This window comes from Ovis aries, chromosome 20, assembly GCF_016772045.2.
Source record: "Ovis aries strain OAR_USU_Benz2616 breed Rambouillet chromosome 20, ARS-UI_Ramb_v3.0, whole genome shotgun sequence".
In the NCBI taxonomy this organism is placed as follows: Eukaryota; Metazoa; Chordata; class Mammalia; order Artiodactyla; family Bovidae; genus Ovis; species Ovis aries.
Window position 1 is genome coordinate 16757785 of NC_056073.1, and position 26513 is coordinate 16784297.

The following is a 26513-nucleotide window of genomic DNA, read 5'->3' on the forward strand; positions in this document are numbered from 1 at the left end:
CTCTGTTTTTCTTTTGGCCGGATTGCGCAGCATGTAGGATCTTAGTTCCCCTACCAGGGATCGAGCCCGTGCCCTGCTGCAGTAGAAGTGTGGAACTCTAACCTCTGGACTGCCAGGGAATTCCCAGGCCACGTTCTTCTCATCTTTTTGTGATCACATATGTGATGGGTGGCTACTCCCTTGTGGATGCCCAGAGTGTGTCTGTGCGGGAAGAGACACACAGCTGGCCAGTAAGTTACCTTCCACGGGGACCTCTTTGGATTTCCATTTGCCTTGTTTTTATACTCAGGGAAATGCTGCATGTTCTGTGTGTCCCTCGGTGTCCTCCCAAGGTTTAGAAGGGGTTGACAGAGGTGAAGGGGCCATTGGTCTTTACAAGCACTCCCTGGCGCTCTGATTTTACCTTTGTTTGGCGTGGCTCACCTTCCCCCTAGGTGATGGCGCCCTTCTGCAGGTACAGTTCTTACCTCCTAGACTGCCTTCACACCAGGAGCCCAGTCTTGCCATCCCTGTCGTATTCCACAGCACTCAGTTGTATGGTATTCAATAGATGCTCAATTAATATGCATTCAATGCATTGATGTATGTTTTAAAATGTTAGTGTATCTTAATTATAATTACGTTTAATATAGTATATTATGGGCTTCCCCAGTGGCTCAGTGGGTAAAGAATCTGCCTGCACTGCAGGAGACACAGGAAATGTGGGTTCGATCCCCCGGATTGGGAAGATCCCCTGGAGAATGGCAACCCACTCTAGTATTCTTGCCTAGAATGGACAGAGGAGCCTGGCAGGCTACAGTCCAAAGGGTCACAAAGAGTTGGATACAACCAAGTGACTAAACACAGCACGTAATGTATTATATATACTACATGGACATGGCTCAAACATTTTAAAAAGGTAGCAGCGAAAAATCTCCCCAACTCTCTTACATTTTATTTATTTCTGTACTTTGGAAGATAAGTTTACATTATTTTCTAATGCTGAAACTACTCACAGTGCTGACCCTATGTGAGATATTTTAGAGAAACTCCTGCGTGTATACACTCATAAGAACATTTGTAGCAGCACTGTTCTCAATAGCCAAAATTTGTGTGGGGGTGGGGGTGGAAACACAAATGTCCTCTGGCCCTAGAAAGAATAAATTATGGGGACTTCCCTGGTGCTCCAGTGGCTGAGACTCCAAGCTCCTAATGTAGGGGGCCAGGGTTTGATCCCTGGTAGGGGAGCAAGATCCCACATGCTGCAGCTAAAGGTCCCATGTGCGGCAACTAAGACCCAGTGCAGTGAAATAAATAGATATTTTAAAAATAGACATTTAAAAAAAGAATAAATAAGTTATGATATCTTTATGATGAAAAACAACTCCGTACAATGATATCTCAAAAAAGGGTGACTCTCCCAATGTTAAGTGAAAGAATCAAGGCACAAAAAAGATACACGTTTTGTGTGCTTCCAGCTTTATCTGGTTCTAAAACAGGCAAAACTGAATTGTATTGCTGAGGAACATATGCGTAAGTGGTAAAACTATAAAGAACAGCCAAGAAATTATTATCCCAGAAGGATGGTGATTACCTCTTGAAAAAGGGAGCATTCGTGATGGGGAAGGAGTCAATGGGGGTTTTGGGGGGGGGTGCCTAGCATTGTTGATTTTTTTTTTTTTCTCTTAACTTGATGTCTGTTACCTGAGTGTGGGCGTTATAATTATTCATGAAAGTAGACATATATTTAGTGAACTTTTCTATATGTAGTTCACAACAAAAAATAGAAACCAAGTTTCCCTACTTTTCTCTCTCCGGCCTTCCGTCCCCCTTCTCAGAGGCAACAGTTTGTGTATGTATGTGGGTATCTACTTTCACTTACACACAAATTTTATACACACATATGATTGTTTTTTAATATTATACTTTTTTTTTTTTTTTCAATTCAGCAGCTGGTTACCGTGTGTTCTTCCCACCCCATCTGCCACTCACTTAGTCTATCACCTGCTGTGCGTGGGGGGAGCACTTCATTTCATTAAATTCAGTTCTTCCAAGGACCCAGGAGGCAGGTCCTTTTATGAGAAGGAAACAGGCTACTGGGCCTCTGCTCTGGGGCTTCCTAAGCATCGTGTTAATGCCCCTGAGAGCCCCACCAAGGGCTGTGTCAAGGGCAGTCCCTGAAACCCGAGGTCCTGGGCTGCTCTGACGAGCCCCTTCCTTGTTCCAGGTGGGCCTGTGCACCCAGGTGGCCCTGGGCATGGAGCACCTGTCCAACAACCGCTTCGTGCACAAAGACCTAGCCGCTCGCAACTGCCTGGTCAGCGCTCAGAGACAGGTGAAGGTGTCGGCCCTGGGGCTCAGCAAGGATGTGTACAACAGGTAGGGGGCGTGGGTAGGATGGCAAGGGGCGGAGGGCAGACACAGCTGGGCTGGCGGAGGGGCCTAGTCCAAAGCTGAAGGGCCTGGGGGAAGGGGCCTAGACCCCTCCCACCCTCTCCCAAGGCTGCAGAGGCACCCCAGCCAGTCGACCTCAGCTCCCTGACCTTACGCTTTTCTCTAGTGGTAAGAAATTATAAATCTTTAAAACGAAGAACTAGTTTCTATATAATTTAACTATCCATAGGGGTTCCTCTGTTACTTCCTGAATTCAGTCATTGTTCTTTTTAAGCCTAAGACTTAAAGCTCAGCACCCACGGCCAGAGATCACTCTGGAATACACGCTACGTAGTGCCTCCAGGAACCCCCCCAACACCCTGAGTCATCCCAGCTCTGACTCACCACGGTTTGTCTGGCTGTTGCTTTAGTCATGGTTGGTTCATCACCAGTAAAGTTCTTTCAAATTTCTTTCTACTTAACATATGCATTTTTCACACTCTTAAACTAATAAAGTAAGTATGACTAGAAGCTTTTAAAAAATATTGATATTTTGGCAAAGTCTGATCCTTAAGGGAATTTTTAAACCATCAGACCCCACACGGATGCCTCTAGATTTTGTCTGGTGTATGTATGCCCCCACCCCTTGCTAAACAAAAATGTTTCAATTTCCCCAGGATGTCTTGATAGAGGAAACCTGGGCTCCAGCCGGGGTATGAGACCAGACTCTTGGGGTGAGGCTGGGGTCCCAGGCCGTGCCCCTCTCCCCACCCCACTGCCTCTGTGTCCTTCTGTCCCACAGTGAGTACTACCACTTCCGCCAGGCCTGGGTGCCCCTGCGCTGGATGCCCCCCGAGGCCATCCTGGAGGGTGACTTCTCCACCAAGTCTGACGTCTGGGCTTTCGGCGTGCTGATGTGGGAGGTGTTCACCCACGGGGAGATGCCCCATGGTGGGCAGGCGGACGACGAGGTGCTGGCAGGTAGGCAGTTCTCCGTGTTCTCTCGGTGGAGAGCTTACTTGGGGTCCTGGGGCCGGTTCAGCCTGCCTCCCCTCAGGGCTGGTGTCCGCAGGTATATGGATATGGCCGTTCCACTTGTGAGATTCCCGACACACATTCATACCGCTTGGTAAATAACCCTTGTCCCTGTCGTGGTCACTCTAGCCACTCTGATGCCTGCCCATTGACCCCACTTTAGCCCCCGAGCACGGGCTGCTTCTTGTGCAGCGTGGACCCTGCCCCCTCCCGCCAGTGGGAACTGTCACCAGGGAAGGCCCTTTCCTTCAGTTGCAAGAGACTTGCCAAGAACTGCTTGAATCTTTTTCTCACCCGCACTGTCCAGTGCCCCCGAGAGTCTCCCTCTCGTGGCTGCCTTTGGGAACTGCAGGCTCCGGAGAGTGTTGGCATGCATGCTCAGTCACGTCCAACTCTTTGGGACCGCGTGGACTGCAGCCCGCCAGGCTTCTCTGTCCATGGAATTTTCCTAGGCAAGAATGCTGGAGTGGGTTGCCATTTCCTACTCCAGGGGATCTTCCCGACCCAGGGATCAAACCCATGTCTCCCTACATTGGCAGGTGGATTCTTGAGCCACCTGGAAAGCCCACCAAGTATTGGACAGGTGGTTAAATATTTTGACTACCCTTCTTCCCGCAGACTTGCAGGCTGGGAAGGCCAGACTCCCGCAGCCTGAGGGCTGCCCTTCCAAGCTCTACCGGCTGATGCAGCGGTGCTGGGCCCTCAGCCCCAAGGATCGGCCCTCCTTCAGTGAGATCGCTAACACCCTGGGAGACAGCCCCACGGACAGCAAGCCGTGAGGAGGGAGCCCAGGCAGGCTGTGCCTCAGGATGGCGTGGGCAGGGGAGGACTTCCTGGGGGGTGCCCACAGCATGAGGGGCTAGATCCCAGTCCTCCTGGGCCCCAGGGTCCCCACCCTGGCACCACAGGCACTGCTGAGGACTGGCAGGGCCTGGGCTTTCTTTCTCTTCCCCACCTTCAGCCCTTTGGAGAGGCTGATTCGGACCCAGACTGGGTAGCTGGGGCCTTGGTCTGGGCAGCTTTCTCTGCCACCCCTACCCCCGTCAGGGACAGTGTGGGTGCCTCAGGTAACCCCAATTTCTGGCCTGGGTCTTCTCCCCTTGTCCAGGTCCAGTTCTGCCACCCACCTGCCAACTTCATGCTGGCGGGGTGGGGGTGTGTGGTGCTGGGCTGTGGGTGAGCTGGCTTCAAGGGGCTTCCTTATACTCAAGTCCTGGGTGGTTCTGGCCCCCCAGGGCCCACTTTGGGGTCTGCACTTGGATTGTGGAGGACACGGCCAGCGAGTCCTCCCCCATGGACGCATAGACTCTGACCCAGTCCCAACCCAGCCCCGAGTCTCCTCCCACCCTTCTCTCCTTTCCTCATCCTAAGTGCCTGGCAGATGAAGGAGTTTTCAGGAGCTTTTGACACTATATAACCCGCCCTTTTTTGTATGCACCGTGGGCGGCTTTTGTATGTAATTGCAGCGTGGGGTGGGAGGGCATGGACAGTGGGGGTTGGTCCTGGAGGAGACAGGATGGTGGCCCCCCACCCCTGCCTCACACCTTTATGTTGTTTGTTTGTTTTGTTTTGTTTTTTTTACACTCGCTGCTCTCAATAAAGAAGCCTTTTTTACAACCTGCTTCGGATGCTCACTCCCTCCCGTTGTCCATAAATGATGTACCTCCTTCCCTTGCACATCAGAAGGAGCCGTGTGCCTTCTCGGAGCCTGGCGTGGGGGTGCCAGGGCAGGGACACCTGGAAGACACTGGCTCTGGTCTCTGGTTTGTGGAGCAGTTGGAAACTTTTTTTTTCTTGGTTGTGCTACTCAGCTTTTGGATCTTAATTACTGAGTCAAAGAATTGAACCCAGGCTATGGCAGTGAAAACGTGGAGTCTTTAACCACTCAACCACCAATTCTCTCAAGGAGCAGCTGAGAATGTGGGCTCAGAGGAGGCGAGGTCATCTCGTTTCTCTGATCCTGTGCTGCTCTCTGATGCCAACTAATTATTCTCTGCTGGCCGGCCATGTACTCACATTCAGGTGGTAAGTGAAGACGTGTGAGGAGGGGACTAGTGAGGGTGGGATAGAAGGAGTTAATGATGCCTTCAGGTCTCTGAGTCCCTTCAAGACTTTAGGAAGGTAGTGAACAAGACAGGACTGAGCAAGGATGCACTTAATGCCTCACTGCTCCAGGGCTTTCAGCCTCAGCTGGTTTGATTCCTGGCTCTTCATTGCCCAGACCTCTCGCATCATCAGCCACCCTCTCCCAGGTTGGAACTTCAGCATGGTTTCCCATCCACAAGAAATGAGTCCTGACTTCTGGAATTGTTCTGGTTCCTGCTGTTCTTCACCAGATTTTTCAGTAATGAACAGCTGGGACTTCCCTGGTGGTCCAGTGGCTAAGATTCCACACTCCCAATGTAGGTTCGCTCCCTGGTCAGGGATTTAGATCCTACATGCTACAACTAAGACCTGGCACGTCAGAATAAATAAATAAAGTATTTTTAAAGAGAATAGGTAATATTTATTAAATACTTGTTTTGTACCAGTCACTTTGCTAAGTATTTAATATGCATGATCTCATATTGAATTTGTTCGACCACTCTGTTAGCCAGATATTCTTGTCCCCTGTTCACACATTTGGGAGGCAAGGTAGTTTCCATGAGGTCACCCAACTGATAAGTGAGCCACTCTTGTGAATATACAGTGTGGTACATCCTCATGTGTTGTAGTGAAAAAATCCAGAGCAATTTATCTAGAACAGTGTTTTTCAAACTGTGGGTTGCACCCAGCATTAAAAAAAAAAAAAAAAGAAATGTAATAAAAACTGTCAGAGTACCTTGTATACCTTATGGGTAAGTATTGTTTTACAAATGTTGTGTGTTGTATTTGGTATGTGTTTGGGGGTGTTAACTAATGTCTTAGTTATTACAGTGGTGCTTCTGCATAAAAAATCCACATCTCACACGAATAATGTTTTCCTCACTCACGTCTGCAAGTTGGTGAGGTTTGGTTGATCTTGACTGGACTTCGCTGCGTTCACCCAGGCTTCGTACCAGCTTGTAGGTCTGGCTTGGGTGTCCTCTCCTGGCCCCATGCCATGCTCTCATGCAGGAGCAGGGGCACAAGAAGTCCCATCAGGTCATGCCAGCACATTATTTACTTACGTATGGCTGTGCTGGGTCTTCGTAGCAGTGCTCAGGCTTTCTCTAGTTGTGGCGGGTGGGGACTGCTCTCTAGTGGTGGTGCATGGGCCTCGCAGTGGTGGCTTCTCTTGTTTGCAGAGCGTGGGCTAAGTAGTGTGGTGCCTGGGCTTAGTTGCTCCAAGACATGTGGAATCTTCCCGGACCAGGGATCAAACTTTGGTCCCCTACATTGGCAGGCAGATTCTCAACCACTGGACCCCTGGAGAGGTCCCATGTTAGCACATTTAAAAGTGTAAGTGTATTAACATTTTACCAGCTAAAGCAAATCACAAGTCAAAACCCAACACCAGCACCAGAAAGGATGTAGATATCTCATTCCAACACAGGTGTGAAAAGTGGGTGCAATAATTGAATTCACCCCAGTTTGCAATGTTAAAAATTATCTCCTGTGGTTGAAATTCTGGGAAGGCAGTACTCTAGAAGGTCATTCATCACTTGAGCCTCTTCTAACACCTGGTTTTCTTTGACTGCTCTACAGCCGCTAACACAGCTGGTTACGTCTGCCTTTTTGGGGTCATCATATCACGCAGGATCTTTCAGTGTGGTGTGTGGGCTCTCTAGCTGTGGTGCGCGGGCTCAGGAGATAGGGCACCCTCGGGCTTACTTGCCCCACGGCACGTAGGATCTTAGTTGCCCGACCTGGGATTGAACCCACATCCTGGCATTGCATGGTGGATTCTTAACCACTGGACCACCAGGAAGCCCCCACATCTGTCTTTTTGAACTCTGCTGTCTTGCCTTTGGTGATGGTACCCCATGTACACTTTCTCTAACCAGGCCTTCTACAGCCCTGGTCGTGGCTTCCCTCTTCTGCCTGCTTCAGGGATGGCTGTTCTCCTGGTTTCTGTCCTTGGCCTTCCTCTCTCTACATTCTCAGCCTCAGGAATCTCCTCTTACCTCATGTGGCTTTAACTGGCCCTCCAGTGTGGACAGTTCCCAAAGCATTAGCTTCAATTCCAGCCTCTACCTCAAGCTTTAGACTCACACTCCCTTTTTTCTAACAGGACATTTCTCTCTACCTGTTTCCCTGGGCCCAAACTGAACTTAACCTCTCTCTCAAACCTGTTCCTCCAGCCACGTTCCGTGTTTCCATTGTTGGTACCATGGTTTATAGAGGAGTCATCCTTAGAATCTCAACCCACCATGAGCCATCTTTGAGTTCTCCATGCAGCGCATCACCAAGATCCATTTATTCTCCCTCTACTCTGTTTCTATCTTTGCTTGGTTTTAAGGGAAGGTGGTTTTTGTTTTTGTTTTTGTTTTTGTTTTTTTGCATAAAAGTAATACTGGGGACTTCCCTGGTGGTCCAGTAGCTAAGACTCTGCTCCCAATGCAGGGGCCCTGGGTTCCATCTCTGGTCAGGGAACTAGATCCCGCATGCTGCAACTAAAGATCCCACATGCTGCAGCTAAAAGATCCCAAGTGCCACAACTAAGACCTGGTACGGCCAAATAAAAAATTTTTTTAAGTAATATGATCATGGAAGAAGTCAAGTGGTACAGATTTGTATAAAGCAAAAAACACGTTCCTCTAGTCCCCATAGCCCACTCTGGTGGTAAGCACAATGAGTGTGTGCAGCGTGGCTGTCCTGACTTTTCCTGGGGACACTGACTCATGACCTTTTCATTCCCACTAACACTGCCATTGAGACCTCTTTCTTCTATGTGAAGTTAAGAATCCCTGTGTAAAGGTTAATCCCCAATGCAAACAGTTTTATTTATTGGCTGTGCTGGGTCTTCGTTGCTTTGTGCAGGCTTTCTTTAACTGCCATCAGTGAGGGCTGCTCTTCCTTCCAGTGTGCAGTCTTTCTCATTGTGGTGGCTTCTCTCGTTGCAGAGCACAGGCTCCAGAGCACACCGGCTTCAGTCATTGCAGCTTGCAGGCTTTGGAGCGCAGGCTCAGCAGTTGCGGTGCACAGGCTTATTTGCTCCACTATATATGGAATATTCCCAGACCAGGGATCAAATCTGTGTCCCCTGCATTGGCGGGCAGATTCTTATCTACTGCGCTACTAGGGAAGTCTGAAAACAGTTTTTTTCCCCCAAACTTATTTGACTGTGCTGGGTCTTGGTTGCTCAGTTGTGGCTTGTAGAATCTAGTTCCCTGACCAGGGATGAAGCCAGAGCCCCATGTGTTGGGAGCTCGGAGTCTTAGCTACTGGGCCACCAGGGAAGTTCCATGAAAATATTTTCAGAGAGTTAGCAATTTTTCTTTCTTTTTTTTTTTTTGATGATAGCAATTTTTAAAAAGCAATCTTAAATTTGTTCTGATTTTATTTGGGTGATAAAAATTGGGAGAAAGAAAGGTCAGGTGGGAAGGGTATAGAATGAGGAGAGCTGGCTGGAATCTTGATGCCCTTCTGGAGGTCCTTCATGGTCTGGATGGACAGGGGGATACTGCGGTCGAGGCCTTATCGGAGAGGCACCAAACTCACATTCCAGGGAGGCCAGGAAGGGGACTTATCTGAGTTCAGTGGGCTGTGCGGAGTCTGTGGGGAACCTGAGAGCAAACGCCTCTTCTATGGCCACCGTTCAGCTGCCCTCCAGCCTTTTGTGTTCTTGTGGTCACGTAGGTCCAGGGGTGCTAAAAATTCCAATTTTTTGAGAAAGGCTGTATATTCAGATTTTCAAATACCCTGATTTGAAAATATTCTATGGTCGAAATAATACACACCTATGAACCTTTTTTTGTTTGTTTTAATCACTGTGTTTGCCTTTTTTTAATTTGGCTGCACCAGTTCTCAGTTGCAGTAGGCAGGATATTCGATCTTCTTTGCAGCAGGTGGTGTCTAGTTCCCTGACCAGGGATCAAACCCAGGCCCCCTGCACGGGGAGCGTGGCATCTTGGCCACTGGACCACCAGGAAGGTCCCTGAACCAGTTTTCACTTTAACTTTATCCAACAATCAGCAGTTTTGTTTCCTGAACCTGCAATAATGGAGTATGGGTGGTCTACCCTCCTCCTTCCCCTTGTCCCCCCCAGCCCTGGTTACAAAGGGTCATGAAGATGAAGCCATGGCAAGCTGGCAGAGGAGCTGTGGCACTAATACTGGTGGTACCACTGACACAGGGGTTGGGTGAAATGGGAGAGCATAAACCTCTGGGAAGGGAAGCCGAGTATGCTCATTGTGGACCCCCTTCCCTGTGGATGTGGCAGACAGCTGTGGTTCTCTGCTGAGTGGGCTGCCCACCCTTCATGTGTCTAAACTAGGCGTCTCAAAGAGAAAAGTATTTAGATCTCGACGGCTGTGGTAAGACTGTGAGGTTCAGACAGACCCCAAGCAACCATCTGTGGCCCTTGAAACCCGTCTGGAACCTATTTATCTATTTGACCTGTTCTTCCTCTTGAGCTTACACATTCCATATGTTTAACTACCTGTTGTGTGGAGTAAATTAGGAAAAGAGGAGGGGAAAAACTTAAAAAACTATTAGGAAAGGGGGATGAGGAGGGCTCTTAATTCCTATATTTAGGGGTTTGATGAAAAAGCCGTGTTTTGAGTTATATTTGTGCATGTATATATGTATATATACGCATGATATCTCACAAATCTTGAACATACTTAATTTCAGTATTTTTCAGTCTTGGATTGCAGTTGACAGTAAGATATGCAGTTGACATTGTTATCTAGTACACACACATTGAACCGTATGAAATTCACAGTATCCCACCCTCGACCTATAAAATGGCAACTTTATATTGTTCAAACTAAAAATAATACAAAGAGAAGTTTTACACTGTAATATTTACTCTTTTTTTGTGAGACCCATTAAATTAATAATAATTTACATGTTGCAGTATACTAAATTGCAGTATACTAAATATACCTATCACTACCACTGGATTCACCACCGACTACTTTATTTAATCTTTACAGTAATTTAAAGTGGGAATCATCACTCTCTCCCATCCCCTTAAACATAAGGTGATTACCTCACCACTTGGACCACCACTGCACTTTAATCTGTATCTCACCTAATCTTTATTAAGAACTTCAAGGGATGAGTACCAACAGTGAAGTCATGTGGAGTTTGGAGAGGTCAAACACTTGTTTCCAGGCGCAGGGCTAGGAAGAGGCAGCTTCCAGATTTTAATAATTTCTGTAATAGTGAAGTTCAAGCTACTTTCACTGCCTTGTAGCTAAGAACCAGACCCAGACTGTAAACCTGGGTTTTGCACCACTCCAGTCGAACTGGCCCCCCGCCCCTTCTATGGGCTTTACTTGGTTTTTAAGAGAAGGGTGGGAGTGAGTGTGTGTGTGTGGCGCGCGTGTGTGCACTTGCTTGCTTAAACTTTCTGCTCTGCTACACTTTTTCCCAGGCCTCTGCACTGACTGGGGGTGGGCTTTATCCCTGGGACCACCCCCTCCCCCAGTCCAGCCGCAGCTGGAAGTCTTCACAGATCTTCATCTCTCCTCCCTGCCCCCATTGGCGACCGGGAGGCCGACTGTCTCCCCGGGTCTTTTCCAGATGTACGTATGCCAAAGATCCCCGCCCCCCGCAACCAGTATAGAGAATGATGAATGAGGACAAGGGAGCCGTCCTGGTGGGAAAGTGTCGTCGCCTTGAAAAGAGAGGGAAAGGGAAAGGAAGTGGTTGGGGGGAGGGGAATTGGTGGAGCCGAGAGGCCGCGCGGCGCAACAAGTCTGGACAGCGGGGACCCAAGCCCCCTCTGCTCGGCCAGTAACGTTGACTCCCTCAGGAAGGCTTGGGGAAGTGCTCTAATCCCTGTACTCCCTGGGAATTTGGGCTGCATATAATTTACTGCAATCCGCACAATCCACTCAGGGACTATTCCAGAGTTGGCTTCCAGCCCTTGCAGCGCCGAGTTCCCAGTGCGGCTTCCTATCCTCCGCAAGACTGCGCTCCAGTGCTCTTCCAGGCTTTCTGCAGGTTCCTCCCAACTCTCTCTACCATTCTCTGGCCAGGGGGGCGGAGTCGTACCTCCTCTCCTGTTCCTTTAAGAGGCGTCGGCTCCTCCCCTTTTGGAGTCGCCGTCTGACGCGGGATGACAGCAGCGAGTTCGGTATGTCTATGCAAATAAGCGCCCCCTGTGGGCCAATGGGGAGCGGAGGTGCCGGAACCGCGGACCAATGGGGCGGGGGTGCAGGGGCTCACCATATAAGGAGCGGCCTCGCCATAAAAGGAAACATTGTATCTCTTTATATGGGGGGAAGGGTCGGGGGATCCCTCGCCGCCAGCGCGTGGTCCCGGCCCCCTCCACCCGCCGTCTCGGCCGCGGCCGGCAGCCCCTGCCCCCCGGGGGACGCTGACGGCCGCCGGGCGCGCCGCCCTAGCGTACGGACAGGGGGCGCTCCGCGCGGCCTGGGGCAACCCGGGCCACAGGGGCAGGAAAGTGAGGGCCCAGGTCGGCCCGGGCGTGCAGGGGCCCCGGGTTCGCAGCGGTAGCGGCGGCAGCGATAGCGATATTAGCAGCAGCGGGAGCACCGGGTTGAGCCGGGAAGCCGATGGCGGCGGCGGCGGCGGCTCCGATTCCTCGCTGACTGCCCGTCCGCCCTCCTGCATTGAGCGCCATGTTACCGAGCCAAGCTGGGGCCGCGGCGGCGCTGGGCCGGGGCTCAGCCCTGGGGGGCAGCCTGAACCGGACGCCGACGGGGCGGCCGGGCGGTGGAGGCGGCGGGACTCGAGGGGCTAACGGGGGCCGGGTCCCCGGGAACGGCGCGGGGCTTGGGCCGGGCCGCCTTGAGCGGGAGGCTGCAGCAGCAGCGACAACCACCCCGGCGCCCACCGCGGGGGCCCTCTACAGCGGCAGCGAGGGTGACTCGGAGTCGGGCGAAGAGGAGGAGCTGGGCGCCGAGCGGCGCGGCCTGAAGCGGAGCCTGAGCGAGATGGAGCTCGGTGTGGTGGTCGGTGGGCCCGAGGCGGCGGCGGCGGCCACGGGGGGCTACGGGCCGGTGAGCGGAGCGGTGAGCGGGGCCAAGCCGGGTAAGAAGACTCGGGGCCGCGTGAAGATCAAGATGGAGTTCATCGACAACAAGCTGCGGCGCTACACGACCTTCAGCAAGAGGAAGACGGGCATCATGAAGAAGGTACCGGGCTGGGAGGCTGGCCGGCCAGCGGGAGCCCAGGAGGGTGGGGACGCGCAAGGGGAGCCCGGGAGGAAGGCAGAGCTGAGGCGGAGGTGAGAGGCGGCGAGTCCGCAGGAGGTGTGTGGGAGGGGTTGACTGTTGCCCCGGGAGGGTGAAAGGGGAGGGGCCGCCAGGGAAATGTGGGGAGAGGGGAGATGCCGCGACTGTCCGGAAAAGAGGAAAGGCGCCGAGGTGGGAGTGACGGGCGCGTGAGAGGAACTCGGCCCTTGCAGAGCCGAGGAGTGAAGAGTGGTGATGGGAGGCTGCAGGGCTCCCGGGGAGGTGCTGAATGAGGCCGGGGGGTCAGTAGGTCCAGTGCTCTCTGGTGTTCCGGGAAAGGCGCCGGAAAAGCAGGGAACAGATAAGAAGGTGTGGGGGCGAGGAGGCTAGATCTGTGTAACAACAATGAGCGAACATGTGTGGGAGGAAGGTGGGCATCGCTAGAGTGATGTTGGTTGGAAGGACGGGCAGGGCTGATGACCGAATGGGGCTCAAGAGCCCCAGTTAAGGGAGCAGGGCAGGAAAACGGATGCTACCCTGAGCATCAGAAACCAAGTCCTGCGATGGCCATGGGTCTTCATGCATCTACTGGAAGCCGGCACACTCCCTGCAGGACAGGCCTCAGAACCATTTGCCCTTGGGATAAGTGGGATTTCCAGCCCTAGGGAAAAATCGGTGCACGGAGTTTGGAGAGAAGGTTTGCAGAGGTACCTAGCAATGCCTCCTCTTCTAGCTGATTATCCAGTGAAAAGAATGAGGAAAGGAGTCATCTTTGGCCTATAGGAGATATGGGAAGGAATGGAAGCAGAGTAACTGGGAAACAAGAAGCTTGAACTCTGGAAACATTGGCCGGTGTTTATATCCATCCCATATAGAAACCAAGGCTGCTTCCAGTGGGTTGTGGAACTTTATTGGGAGTGAGGATGCCACCTATGGGGCCATCCTTGAAGGCCCCTTCCTGGCTTTATGGCAGGGTCAATTCAATCGCTCAGTTAATGTCTGACTCTTTGTGACCCCATGGACTGAAGCACACCAGGCTTCCCTGTCCCATCACCAACTCCCGGAGCTTGCTCAAACTCATGTCCATCGAGTCGGTATTATGGTAGCGTAGTAGTTGCTAATCTAGCTGCCATCTCCCATCACTCCAGACACTGTTTCATCAAGACAAAGAAAGTGAAAAGGGGGAGCAGAGTTCTATAGAGCAGGACAAAATGGCAACAGGTTAGTGCCTGTGCAGTTTCTGGAAAGAAATATGGGACATTTGGAGTTTAGGTGGCTCCTTATCCCTGACATCTATGTGACACTCAGTGTAGTAGTGACTTCATCCTGGTCCCTGTGATGGTGATGAGGTGGTGGGAGCCATCTCTTCGTGAGGCTCTGGCACCAAGCTGTAGTGAGGAGCAGCTCCCTGGGCCACTCTGTGTCTGCTGAGGTTATATGCTCTGTCACTGGGAGCTGTGACTTTGCTTGGGGTATCTGCTGGTCAGTGGGGCTGTTCCTCAAAGGAGGGGCATGGGGTTTTTCTACTCTTCAGCTAACCTTCAGATATCCTTCAGACAGGACCCCCTTAGAGTCACTGGAGAGGAAGGTCATTATGGAAGTGGGAGCTTGAGATCACTGTGTACTTCCCTCTTTCCTGCTAGCCAAGGAAGGTAGCGATTAAACATTTTGCTGTTCTACCCATCTCCTCCCCCCTACCCCCAGGCCTATGAGCTGTCCACGCTGACAGGGACACAGGTGCTGTTGCTGGTGGCCAGTGAGACAGGCCATGTGTATACCTTTGCCACCCGCAAACTGCAGCCCATGATCACCAGTGAGACTGGCAAGGCACTGATTCAGACCTGCCTCAACTCGCCAGACTCTCCACCCCGCTCAGACCCCACCACAGACCAGAGAATGAGTGCCACCGGCTTTGAAGAGACAGACCTCACCTACCAGGTGTCGGAGTCCGACAGCAGTGGGGAGACCAAGGTGTGTTTGGGTCTCCTGTCTGAGGGGAAGGAAGGGGAGGGACCTGGCCAGCAGAGAGGGGAAGAAGGGGTCTTTCTCCCTTAGCCTGGACAGGTGGATAGGTGCCTACTGATGTGGAGTGGAGCCGGGTTAGTGCCCCACATCTTAGGGTACAGGTGTCCATCCTTGCTATCCTGACAGGAGGCCGGCCCCCTAGATAAGCGGGCGGCCTCCGTGCCCATATAAGGCCGGCTCCGGCTCCACGCCGGCCTCCCGCCTGCAGCCCGCCTGCCTGGCAGGGCTCTTGCATTCCTCCCGCCAGCTGTCTCCCTGCTGGGGGCGGGGGCGTTGTTTAGCCCTGCCCTCCTGGCTGACTGGGTCGCCCAGGAATAGGAAGGGAGCACTTATGGGTTCCAGGGTCCTGGGAAGCCAGCACTGTCAGCAGGCCGGCTGATTGGCTACGCTGGAGACTACCTTACTAGCCAGCCGCCTGCCTCTTCAGGATGTCCGGGCCTGCGCACGTTAGGGAGTGTATTCACTCGACTGTTAGGGATGCCGGCCCTGGTTACGCCTCCCCCTTCCTTTTCCCGGTAAGGAGAGAGGGCGGGGCTTCCTCCTCTTACTGCTCTCGGGAGCTCCACCTTCCGGGTGGCCCTTCACGAACTGGCCAATCGGAGGAAGCGGCACTGTTTGCCTTAGCAACGCCTCCGCCAATCAGAGGCTTCGAGCTCCACTGCTTAGCCAACGTCCGGCGCTGACCCACCTCCAGGATCTGAGCCCCACTCAGTTCTCTGGGCTTGGTTCTCAGCTCGTGGCTTTCTCCTTCTTCTTCTAAGAACAAAGGTTTCCTGAGGGGAGAGTCCGCGTTCTAAACTCCTCAATATTTTAGTGGTAGGGTTAGTTTATTCCCAGGACATTTTGTTGAATGTATGAAGTCTTTGGTGCTTCATTGCCAGACCCCTCAAGATCGCTCTCAAACCCTAAGTTCCCTGAAAAACTGAGAAATCTATCTCAGAAGCAGGATCTGGGGGAGGCTCACCACTCCATCTTTACTCTGGGTGTGTAGGATACACTGAAGCCGGCGTTTACCGTCACCAACCTGCCGGGTACCACCTCCACCATCCAGACAGCACCCAGCACCTCTACCACCATGCAAGTCAGCAGTGGCCCCTCCTTTCCCATCACCAACTACCTGGCACCAGTGTCTGCTAGCGTCAGCCCCAGTGCTGTCAGCAGTGCCAACGGGACTGTGCTGAAGAGTACAGGCAGCGGCCCCGTTTCTTCTGGAGGCCTCATGCAGCTGCCTACCAGCTTCACCCTTATGCCCGGTGAGTCGCAAGAGGCAAACTGAGCATTCTAAGAGTGGGTTTAGGGCTGGTGCAAGGAGAATGTCTTTTCTTACTCAGAAGGAGGAAGGACAGGGGCCAGAGCCTGAGAGAAGCCTCTTATGTCCCATTGGTAGGCATGCCCCTCCCCCTTGGGACTTGAACTGTCCTTGTCAGTAAATTTCCACCATATACTCTGGCCTTGCCTAGCAAGCCCAGCCCTGTGCCCCTACTGCCACAGGGACAGGAGACATTCTACCACTTCCCTGCCTTGACTGGAAGGCAGATTGTGTCCTTGATGGATGGGTGCCTGCTCCTGTGTCAACCAGAGAGTGTAGAGGCAGGGTCTGGGGCAGGGGAAAGAGGGAAGGGCAAGAACAGAGTATGGAAGCCCCTGGAGATAAGATTCTGGACCTCAGGGGCCTCTTTGGCTCTCAGGAAGGATAGTGATGGGAGTTGGGGATAGAATGGCAGCCCCTGGGCCTGGGGGTGTTTGAGGGAGCTTGGTGAAGGTGGTGGTGGTGGTGGTGGGTAGGACAGAGCACGAGTAAGTCTCTGTGTCTTCTAGGTGGGGCAGTGGCCCAGCAGGTCCCAGTGCAGGCCATTCAGGTGCACCAGGCCCCACAGCAAGCGTCTCCCTCTCGCGACAGCAGCACAGACCTCACGCAGACCTCCTCCAGCGGGACAGGTATTGCTTGAAACTCTGTCACCTCCCTGCCCTGCCTCATTCATGAGACCTAGCAGCAGGTGCCCAGGATTATCCATCCTGTAACTAAGGTCAGCAAATTTCTTAATGTGGAGACTGAGGCTTTTGGGTTAACCCTTTCCCTAATCCTTATGAGAAAGGCAGGTGAGGATGGCTAGTTTTGAATCCTGCCCTGCAGTGGGGCTGTGGATTTCAGGAAGAAATTGGGGACCATTGAGGCCACTCTTCTTCTCACTCAGGTGAAAAGCCTGAGGCCCTGAAAGAAGTTCCTTTCCTATAGACACACATTTGCTCAACTGCCAGGAAGGATTTACAGAGCAGTTGTCTCCTTGTGGGAGGATATCCTAGCTTTTGAGTAATCATAAGTCCCTTCCATGTCTCTAGTCATTTTAGAAATGATCAGACACTTCCAAAATAAAATTGCTTTGAAGTTCTTGTTAATCACAACCCTGTTACACAAAGTTTGGTCTGTGGAAGGAGGACCAGCATCACCTGGGAGCTTGATAGAAATGCAGACTCTCAAGCCTCACCCCAAACCTACTGAATCAGAATCTGCACTTTTAACAAGATCCCCCGGTGATTGTACGCACATCAACATTGGAGAAGTGCTTGTTTTAAAGCTGGTTATCAGCTGCATGTTGAGGAAGAGGGAGGAGGAGTAAGAATAGATGTGAAATGGGGTGGAGCCTCTCTCTCAGAGAAGAGGATCTGAGTTTCCTTGGCTTGGGTCAGTCATTGTAATCTTTGTTTTTCCCAGGGCCTTGGGGTCTTGGAACAAAGCAGATAGATAATCGAATAGAACGCTGTGATAGGATACATTGAAAGGTTGGTGTGGTTGTGTTCAAGAAAAAAATAAGGCTTTTCTCAGTCGATGACAGGGAACAGAGAAGGAGCTTTGTCTAGGTTTCGACCTGGGAAATGGCAGGAGGGCTCTGGAGGCCTGGAGTTCCTGGGGATGGGATGGGAGCTCTCAGTCAGCACCAGTGCCAACCTCCCTGACGTGTGTCTGTGTTTGCCAGTGACGTTGCCTGCCACCATCATGACGTCATCTGTGCCCACAACTGTGGGCGGCCACATGATGTACCCCAGCCCCCATGCGGTGATGTATGCGCCCACCTCGGGCCTGGCTGATGGCAGCCTCACTGTGCTCAATGCCTTCTCCCAGGCGCCATCCACCATGCAGGTGTCCCACAGCCAGGTCCAGGAGCAAGGTGAGTCAGGGGCAGGGCTGCAGAAAGGAGGACCATTTCCTCCCTCACACACACAGACACGCACACACACACTCACATGCCTCCCCTCAACTCATATGCACACACACATACCCAAACCAGATGCTCACACACATACCTATATGTATACACACACAGATGCTTCCACATGCACTCGAACACCCACACTCACATGCACACTTGACACATTTGGGCACTCACCCTTGGGCATTTACATCTGAGACTCACCCAGTCAACTTGTGCACTTATCATCACACCTCCAAAATCTGGAAGTTTCTCTTGAGCAAGTGATTTGAGTCTCTCCTGTGGTTATCTCATGCAGGTGGCGTCCCCCAGGTGTTCCTCACAGCACCATCTGGGACAGTGCAGATCCCCGTTTCTGCAGTTCAGCTTCACCAGGTAGGTGAGGGCACCTTCCATTCCAGCCAGCCAGCCTCTTCTTTATCTTGACTTGGGGGATTTCATTACTAGGTGGTCCAAGCCAAGATCCTTAGCCGGGAGGCCTGTCCGTTTTCCTGGTCAGGCCTGGGTGGTGGGCAGGTGGGCAGGCAGGCAGGGGGCAGCCTGAGCTGGCCAGTCAGTTCCAGACCCCCACCTCCTCCTTACATACCCCCTTCCCTTCAGATGGCTGTGATAGGGCAGCAGGCCGGGAGCAGCAGCAACCTCACCGAATTACAGGTGGTGAACCTGGATGCCGCCCACAGCACCAAGAGTGACTGATCCGCCCTGCCGCCCTGGACAGATGGCCCAAGGGACGGCACCACTTATTTATTGTTGCCTTTTCACGTTTTCTTTACACACATGTTGATGGGCCGCAGGAGGGAGGCGGGGAGGAGCGTGGGCAGCCACAGGACTGAGCCCTCTCACTCCAGCCAAAGAAATGGGCCAGCCTGCCCTCCACCCCGGCCTCCCGACCCCCCCCCCCAGCTCCGCCTCCCATTTCTGTTGCCGGTGGGGCTGCCCTCCCTCCTCAGACTCCCCTTGCCAGCTTGGCTCCATGTTTTCCATGAGTATTAGCTTACCCGATGGGACCGTGCCCCCCACCACCATCACACACACAGTTCTCTGTGGGACTAGGCACTGTGTCCCCCTGAGGAAGCAGCCGGTGCCGGTGCCGGGGGTGGGGGGGGGGTTGCCCTCTCTCCAGTCTCCTTGCTGACCCCACATCAGCACTGTGTTTGCCACAGGCTGGGTCAAAAGAGCCTGCCCCCTGCCCCTCAGGGAGCCAGCTGGGGAGATGGGGCTTCTTCCCTCAAGCCGGGTCTGTGGCCCCTACAGCTCCTGAGCAGCGGGGCCTGTGCTCCAGCACAGCAGATTCCCAGGGCGACCTGCCCTGCCCTGCCGCTCCCTTCGGAACTCCAGGGGCTGCTGGCTTGGAGGGAACCACCCGTGTTCCCCTGTCTTCCCCCCTCTCCTCCCAGCTGCTTTACTTAAAGTTGATTTTGAACTTTTTATTTGAGGAGACGAAGTGAAAACAAATCTATAAATATATATTTTTAAAATATTTAACTTTTTTTTATGGCGTTTTTCTCGTCCCCCTCCCTGCCCAAGCTCCCCTTCCCTGGGGAGCCCTGAGGCTCCCCGGAACTGGCTGGGCCTCTGGGGACAGAGCCACCCCATGAGCTTGGGGCTCGCCAGTGTGGGGGGGGAGATTGCCCGGTCCTGGGTTGTTTCCAGGAGAAAACCGGGGGAGGGGCCCTCAGGCCATGCCCCAACGGGGTGGGGAGGGTGACCCACAGCTCTGGGCCTCTTTTTGCCCTTCAGAGCTGTTGCTAGGGAGAGGGAAGAGGGAGACCAAATGTGGGTGGGGGGTGGGAGGGTGTCAGAGGCAACTGACTTCATTTGTGCCACATGCATGGGCATTGCAGCCTTGCGCGCCCCCAGGCCTGCAGCTGCCTGGGGCCCAAGTTGCAGTGAGCAGGGTGGGGTCTGGGAGGGGGCGAGAGGCAGGATTGGGGGGCAGAAGAAATGGGAGCAGCTCTTGGGCTGAGTGTGGGGTTAGGGGAGCCAGAAATGGCAGCTCTCCCAGGGAGTGAGCAGCTACTGTAACTTTTTAAAATTAAGACAAAAAGCCTTGAAGAAAATGACTTTATTTTTCTAAGTGTAACCTCAGTATTTATGTAATTTGTACAGGGGCCGTGCCCCACCCCCTCTGCCCCCTTTGGGGTAGATCTTGAGGGTGGGCCAACATGGCAGAGGGTCTTTTACCCTGTGTCAGAGCCTACCTTCACCACCTGTATCAGAGAGGGAGCTTTTTCAGAACAGGGCAGTGGGGGGGTGGGTGGAGTTTTATTAACCCCTTAGGTCTGCCTTGAGTAGAAACAAGCCTGCTTCTGTGATTAGGTGAAGGGGTGGGGGAAGTTTATACATACAGCCTAATTATCATGGGGACGATTTGCCGACATGTTTGAGAACCTCCGGACCTCTAACCCCCTTTGCTGTCTTGCCCCAGTTTGGGGTGCCAAGATGGAAGCCATCTTTCTGGCTTTCTCCAGAAGATAGCAGGGGACTTATGGGTGGCTTATGGATTGGGGCATGGCAAATCAGGGGTCAGAGAGTGGGGGAGCTTGGGACTCAGGTCTGCAACTGCCCAGCCCCTTTTCTCTACTCTTTGTTTTCACTCCACCATCACTCACTCACTCCCCTCTCCCTCACGCTGGGGAGGAGACCTTGATGAATTCCTCCTCTCCTTCCCACAAAAGACAGACCCAGTGAGTGAATCAGGCAAAGTGCTTATAATGTGTGTTGTGTGAGCGTGGCCTTGGGAGAACATGCGTGCGTCAAGGATGAGGTGGCATTTTTACATGCAGCGACCCTTGGTGTTTCCCTTCCTTGGTGGCTCTGGGGTGTGTATGTGTGTGTGCGCGTGTGCCCGAGTGAATGTGTGTGTGCGAATGTGGGGTGTGTATGTTAGTGGTTTCTACTTCCCCTGGGATGCTGACCCAGGAATAGTGGACATGGTCACAGTCCTATGTACAGAGCTTTCTTTTGTATTAAGAAAAAAATACTCTTTCAATAAATGTATCATTTTTGTGCACAGACTGTGGGGTCTTTGCCTTTGTTTTACCGTATTGGAGGGTGGGAGGTATGAACACAAACGTGCTGAGAAACAAGCACGTTCTTGTTGAATGAAACGCAAAGGGGTGCTTTGGGCTGTTGAACTCTACTGATTTGACTTAAGGAACACATCAGGGGTGATGGTTAGGGGCCTTTATCGTCAGCCCCAGCTGTGCTAGGTACTTAGTCAACACGGAGAGAAGCAATTTTACTATTAGGGAAAAGAACGCAACCAATCCAAAGCCTCGGGTATGGGAAACTCACGGCCACGTGACCTAAAGCAAACTAAGAGGACAGCCCTAGGATGGGAGTGTGCGTTTCGGTGGGAGACGAAGAAGGCAGACCCAGCAAAGGGCAAGGAGGGCTTCAAAGCCGATATTGGAACGGAAAGGGCGGCCTACGCCTGCGGAAAAACGGGCCTCGCTACCACGACCCCGAAGCTCCGCGGGCAGCGCGCCCCCAGACGCGAGTAGCACGCATGCTCCGCTGGCGCACGGTGCCGCCGCCGCGCTCGGCTGTGGGCCGCGGTGGGACCCGTAGCCGCCCGGCCGTGCGCGCACTGGCGGCGTGACCCGGAAGGGAGCCGCGGAGGAGGCGGGGCCAGCACTGCGGGACCGGCGCCGGGCCCCAGCGAGGGCCGAGCCGGGAGCCGGGAGGTGGGAGGTGAGAGGAGAGCTCTGCGTCCTCCCCGCCCCTGCCCCGTCCCTTCCCCGGTTCCTTGCCCACTCTCCGTGGCGCTGACGACAGGAGCCAGGTCTTGCCGAGATTCGCTTGGTCCAGTCGGTCCGGTCAGCCTCCTCCGACCGCGCCCCCCCCACCTCTTCCGCCCCCCAAGCCTGTTCTCGCGGCGGTGCGGGCCTCCCGCGCCGCCCTTGCTGGCTTGCAAGCTCGGGCCTGACTTGCCACCTACGCCTACCTGCTGTCTCATCCCCGCAACCAAGACCTCGCCTCCGCATCTCAGTTCATTGCTCCTGTTCTCCAGCCCTTCCTCTCCCCCCATTTAGGCTTTTCCGATTGTGTTACTTCATCCCGCTCATCAGTTGTCCATCGCACATCACTTGGTTACCTGCCTGTCTTGCCCTCCCTCCAATCCCCCGCATGCTATCCGGACCCCTACCCCCTTCGAGAGCCACATCCGTCTTTCCCCTCCTCTGCACGCCTTTCTTCTACTCTCATCCTCTATCCCTGTACCCCAACATGACCCCTGCTCTGATCACCATTTCTTCGTTTGGGTTTGCTGTCCGTTCTTATCCTCACCATTCCCTGTTTCCCCCCCACTGCTTCATATCTTTCCCTGATCACTAACATAGCCGTCACTCCGCACCTACTTATAATCTTATTCTGACACCTACTTATAATCTTATTCTGACACATTAGCGTTCTACTTACCTGGGGACGGCTCCTACCTTCTCCCTCGCTAAGAATAGTAGTATTAGATTCTGTTTACTGAGCACTCTGGCTGTATGATAGAGGCTGTTCTGAATGCTTTATATATGTGATCTTAGTAAGTGTTTATGACAATTTTGTAAATTGGGTTTAAATATTATTATCTTGCAGAGGAGAAAACTGAGGCTTAGAGATTGACTTGTCCAAAAGTATGCATATAAGAAGTGAAGGAGCCAGAATTCAGAGTCCCATTTATCTGAATCTGTACTGTATTGCCTCTCTTAATACCTCTACTGTCTCCTGACCTCATTCCCTACCCTTCAACTCCATGATTATTACCTCCATCTAGATCTACTTAACTTAGATCCTTACCATACATACAGCATAAGGGCAGGGTGGGACTTGGTTTTTTTCCTCCCATAATTTTATTTGGATCCCTAGTCCCCTCTCCCTTTCCCAGTGTTCTCATACCTTTTTGTCATCCGGTCATCTGCCTCCTTTAGTCTCTCTTCTTAATATCTGCCATGACCCACCCCTTTATACCCACATTCCCGCTTTAATCTGTCATTTATGCTCCCTGTCTTGCCCCTTCCCCATCCTGACTTTCCTGACTTGTTCTGACCCCACTATCTCACAGGCTACTGTCCTACCTGCTCACCCATGTCATCCTTCTAAGTCCTGATCTGTACCCCTCAGCCACCCTCCTGTTCTGCCCAAATTGTCCTGATTAACCATCAGCTCTTTTTCTTATCTTGCTTTCTTCCTTGTAATTTCTTCCATTTCGGAAACCTTTTCATTTCCTTCTATCACTGTTTTTCACTCTGTTCTCCTTGTTACAAATCCCAAAGTGTGTTTAGGTTATTTATTCCATCCTATCCTTGGCCTTTTCTCTTTGGCCTCCAAATTCCATGCAGCCTACCAGTCACCCCTCACCCTGTATGCACCTCAAGTTTCCACCCCCTTCACGTAGGTTTTTCTCTTTCCCACAGTGCCTCTGTCTCTCTCCTGTGTGTCCCAGGAAGTCAGGATGGTGGGAGAACGGCGCACTGGGGACCTCATGGTGCCCTTGGGGCCCCGGCTGCAGGCATATCCCGAAGAGCTTCTTCGACAGCGGCCTGGACAGGATGGGCATCCTGAATACCTGATCCGATGGAGTGTCCTGAAGTGTGGGGAAGTGGGCAGAGTGGGTGTGGAGGAGGGCAAGACAGAGCACATCCTCATGTGGCTGTCAGCCCCCGAGGTCTATGCCAGCTGCCCCATGCTGTTAGGGGAGCGGGCGTTATCTAAGGGATCTCAGCACGAGACAGCTGGGGGTTCAGCAAGCTTTCCGCGAGACCCAGGCAGTCTGGATGACGTGGCCATGGGAGAGATGGAGGCAGATGTGCGAGCACTGGTGCGCAGGGCTGCCCGGCAGCTGGCAGAAGGTGGGACCTCGAGCCTTACAGCTGCTGTGCTCCACACCATCCACGTGCTCAGCGCCTATGCCAGCATTGGGCCCCTCACCGGGGTCTTCAGGGAGACGGGCGCCCTGGACCTACTCATGCACATGCTGTGCAACCCTGAGCCTCAGATCCGTCGGAGTGCCGGCAAGATGCTGCAGGCCCTGGCAGCCCACGATGCTGGTGAGAGACAGCCATGGGAAGAAGGGAGCCCCTGGAGAGGATGGGGCCACAGGAGTAAGAACAGGAAGAGGAGGGGTTTCCCAGCTCTGGAAGAGCACCTAGTATTTGGTAGACATCAATTTCATTGCAAAGGGAAAATGTAGATTAATAAGCCATCACAGGTGCAGAAACAGGATAGAATGATAGCACCTGATTTAGCTGTCTGTTCTCAGGGCAGAGGCAGAGAAGAAACGGGAATAAGTTTATGTGTTCTGGTTGGAGATTTGTTAGTTGGTTGTGAAATCACTTTCATGGGTTATAACCAGCATTTTTTTTAAATGTTAAGCATCAGCTCAGAGCGCTTAGTGTAAGTCTTGTAGTATGAAGTGTATGTTTCAGTTTCACATAGTGTACCTTCATGTCAGGTGACTATGTGAAATGTACCTCTTCCTGGGAGTCTCAGCCACAAGTTTGAAAACCTCTGGGGTCTAGGATAGACAGTTTGGGGACAGGCGATGTGGAGAGGTGTAGTGGGGATTGAGGAGAAGATCCGGATCCGGTGTGCATTACAGGGAGTCGGGCTCACGTCCTTCTGTCGCTGAGTCAACAAGACGGCATCGAGCAGCACATGGATTTTGACAGCCGCTATACTTTGCTGGAACTGTTCGCAGAAACCACGTCTTCCGAGGAGCATTGCATAGCCTTTGAGGGCATTCACCTGCCTCAGGTACCCTTGCAGCTGTGGGGGAAAGGCTGTGTACAAGGGCCAGGGCATGATTTCTGAAAATGTGGTTCAGGACTGCACCAGCGCCAGGGCCGCCTGGGGAACCTACTAAAATGAAGGTTCATACTATCCTCCCCGCTCAGCATCTCTGAGATGAGAACCCAAGAGTCTGTGTTTTAAGGCATTCCTTGGGTGTTTCTTATGTCAGCCACAGTTTGGGAACTGCAGGTGTGGGGATGAGGCCTTTATCTTTTGCTGAAGAGGCTGATGTCAAGGGAAAGGAGAGGGGCGGGAGCTGGGAGAAGAGGAAGTTACACCATGGACTGTGTCCTCCAGATCCCAGGAAAACTGCTCTTCTCCCTGGTGAAACGCTACCTGTGTGTCACTTCCCTGCTGGATCAGCTGAATAACAGTCCAGAGCAGGGGGCCGGAGACCAAGGCTCCCCAACCTCGAGGGAGGATTTGGGCCGAGAGAAGAGCCGGGGGCAGCGGGAGCTGGAGTTCAGTATGGCTGTGGGCAACCTTATCTCGGAGCTGGTGCGGAGCATGGGCTGGGCCCAGAACCTCAGCCAACAGGGCACGTTGCCACCCCGGCCGACCCGGTCCATCTTTCAGCCCAGCATTTCAGGCCCCAGCCTTTTACTCCCCACCATTGTTGCGACCCCAAGGAGGCAAGGGCGGGCCTTCCGCCAGCGCACTGAATTCTCCAGCCTTAGTGGCTACGGTGAGTACGTGCAGCAGACCCTGCAGCCGGGCATGCGAGTACGGATGCTGGATGACTACGAGGAGATCAGCGCGGGCGATGAGGGCGAGTTCCGGCAGAGCAACAATGGCGTGCCCCCTGTGCAGGTGAGCAGGGCCACCGCTGGGGGTCTGTCTGCGTGGGGCATCACTGGGGCTTCACGCTTCATGCTGGGGGCTCTGGCAGGCCACCCAGGGAGAAAACCCCCAGAGAACTGGAATGTTTTCAAGAGGATCAGTGAGAGAGAGGGGGCTGTTGGAGGGCTGGGAGAATCTGGCAGGAGTGGGTAGGCTGTGAGGTCAAAGAGAAACTCCCTTAACTGGGAGGCAGAACTGATACATCCAGATATCCCCACCTGCAGCAGTGGAGTGGGCTCAGAGGGAGCGTGGGAGCAGAGGCCTTCCAGGTTAGGAGGAGAGGAGAAGTGGGGCATGCCTTGGTCGGGGAAGGGGGCCTTGTGTGCTAGAGGTTTCCCAGGCCTAGCTGGTGTGCCCCTGAGGGCTCCACGCCCTGAGTCTGGATCTGGCCGTCCTCTCTAGCTTGCGCAGCTCGGGGTTCTCAGGGCTGAGCCCTCTCTCATCTTCTGCCTCCCTTCCTCCGCACCAGGTCTTCTGGAGGTCGACGGGCCGCACCTACTGGGTGCACTGGCACATGCTGGAGATCCTGTGTCCTGAGGAGACTGCCGAGGACACGGCTTCAGCGGCTGCGGAGGAGGGGGCGGGGGCTGCTGTGCCGGGCACAGGTGAGCCAGGGAGGGGACGAGGACACGGTGTCTGAACAGAGGAGGAACAGGCGGCATGCAGCCCTCTCAGGACCAGGAGCTGCCCCAGACATTCAGAAACCCGTTCAGTCCCCTGGCGGAGGCTGAGGCCCCCGGTGCCTGTCTCCCCAGCACTCCCCTCCTGGGACTGGAAGCCGGTGGACGGGCTCTACTCTTTGCCATACCTCCAGCCCGAGCCTCAGAAGAACGAGAGACTGGGCTACCTGACCCAGGCTGAGTGGTGGGAGCTGCTCTTCTTCATCAGGAAGTTGGACATATGTGAGCAGCAGTCAATTTACCAGAGTCTTCGGGAGAACCTGGATGAGGTATTACAGACGGGAAATGCCTGGGGCGGGGGTTTGGGGTGGGGTTAG

The 26513-nt window shown here is 53.3% G+C and overlaps 3 protein-coding genes across 10 annotated transcripts in view; all 3 read left to right on the top strand.

Annotated features, from left to right (window-relative positions):
- The window catches only part of PTK7 (protein tyrosine kinase 7 (inactive)), a 62732-nt gene extending 57728 nt beyond the window's left edge, over positions 1-5004 (top strand). For both annotated transcript variants that reach the window (XM_027958974.3, XM_027958973.3), the window contains exons 18-20: positions 2207-2358; positions 3155-3333; positions 4006-5004. In XM_027958974.3, the coding sequence (XP_027814775.1) occupies positions 2207-2358; positions 3155-3333; positions 4006-4166 (492 nt within the window). In that variant the 3' untranslated portion in view covers positions 4167-5004. The remainder of the gene's footprint in view (positions 1-2206; positions 2359-3154; positions 3334-4005) is intronic.
- Positions 5005-11717: 6713 nt separating this feature from the next.
- SRF (serum response factor) lies at positions 11718-20910 on the top strand. The gene is made up of 7 exons (XM_027958369.3): positions 11718-12620; positions 14364-14630; positions 15676-15937; positions 16503-16622; positions 17660-17851; positions 18192-18268; positions 18494-20910. Exons 1-7 carry the CDS (start codon positions 12105-12107, stop codon positions 18587-18589), a joined length of 1530 nt encoding a protein of 509 aa, XP_027814170.1. The 5' UTR covers positions 11718-12104; the 3' UTR covers positions 18590-20910.
- Positions 20911-21511: 601 nt separating this feature from the next.
- CUL9 (cullin 9) overlaps positions 21512-26513 on the top strand; it is a 37233-nt gene continuing 32231 nt past the window's right edge. For 6 of the 7 annotated variants that reach the window (XR_006057366.2, XM_042237567.2, XM_042237569.2 and 3 more), the window contains exons 1-6: positions 21512-21589; positions 23302-23934; positions 24486-24640; positions 24974-25486; positions 25986-26121; positions 26272-26465. Coding sequence is in view for 6 of the 7 variants with exons in the window: in XM_042237567.2 (XP_042093501.1) it covers positions 23340-23934; positions 24486-24640; positions 24974-25486; positions 25986-26121; positions 26272-26465 (1593 nt within the window). In the remaining variant the exon portion in view is untranslated. Of the gene's footprint in view, positions 21715-23301; positions 23935-24485; positions 24641-24973; positions 25487-25985; positions 26122-26271; positions 26466-26513 lie in introns of all 7 variants that reach the window. The other variant, XM_042237568.2, reaches the window with a different exon arrangement.

Coding starts and splice junctions, on each gene's coding strand:
- SRF (XM_027958369.3), top strand. CDS start 12,105: ATGTTACCGAGCCAAGCTGGGGCCGCGGCGGCGCTGGGCCGGGGCTCA. Junction 15,938..16,502: donor CAGCTTCACCCTTATGCCCG/GTGAGTCGCAAG, acceptor TGTGTCTTCTAG/GTGGGGCAGTGGCCCAGCAG. Junction 17,852..18,191: donor CAGCCAGGTCCAGGAGCAAG/GTGAGTCAGGGG, acceptor TATCTCATGCAG/GTGGCGTCCCCCAGGTGTTC.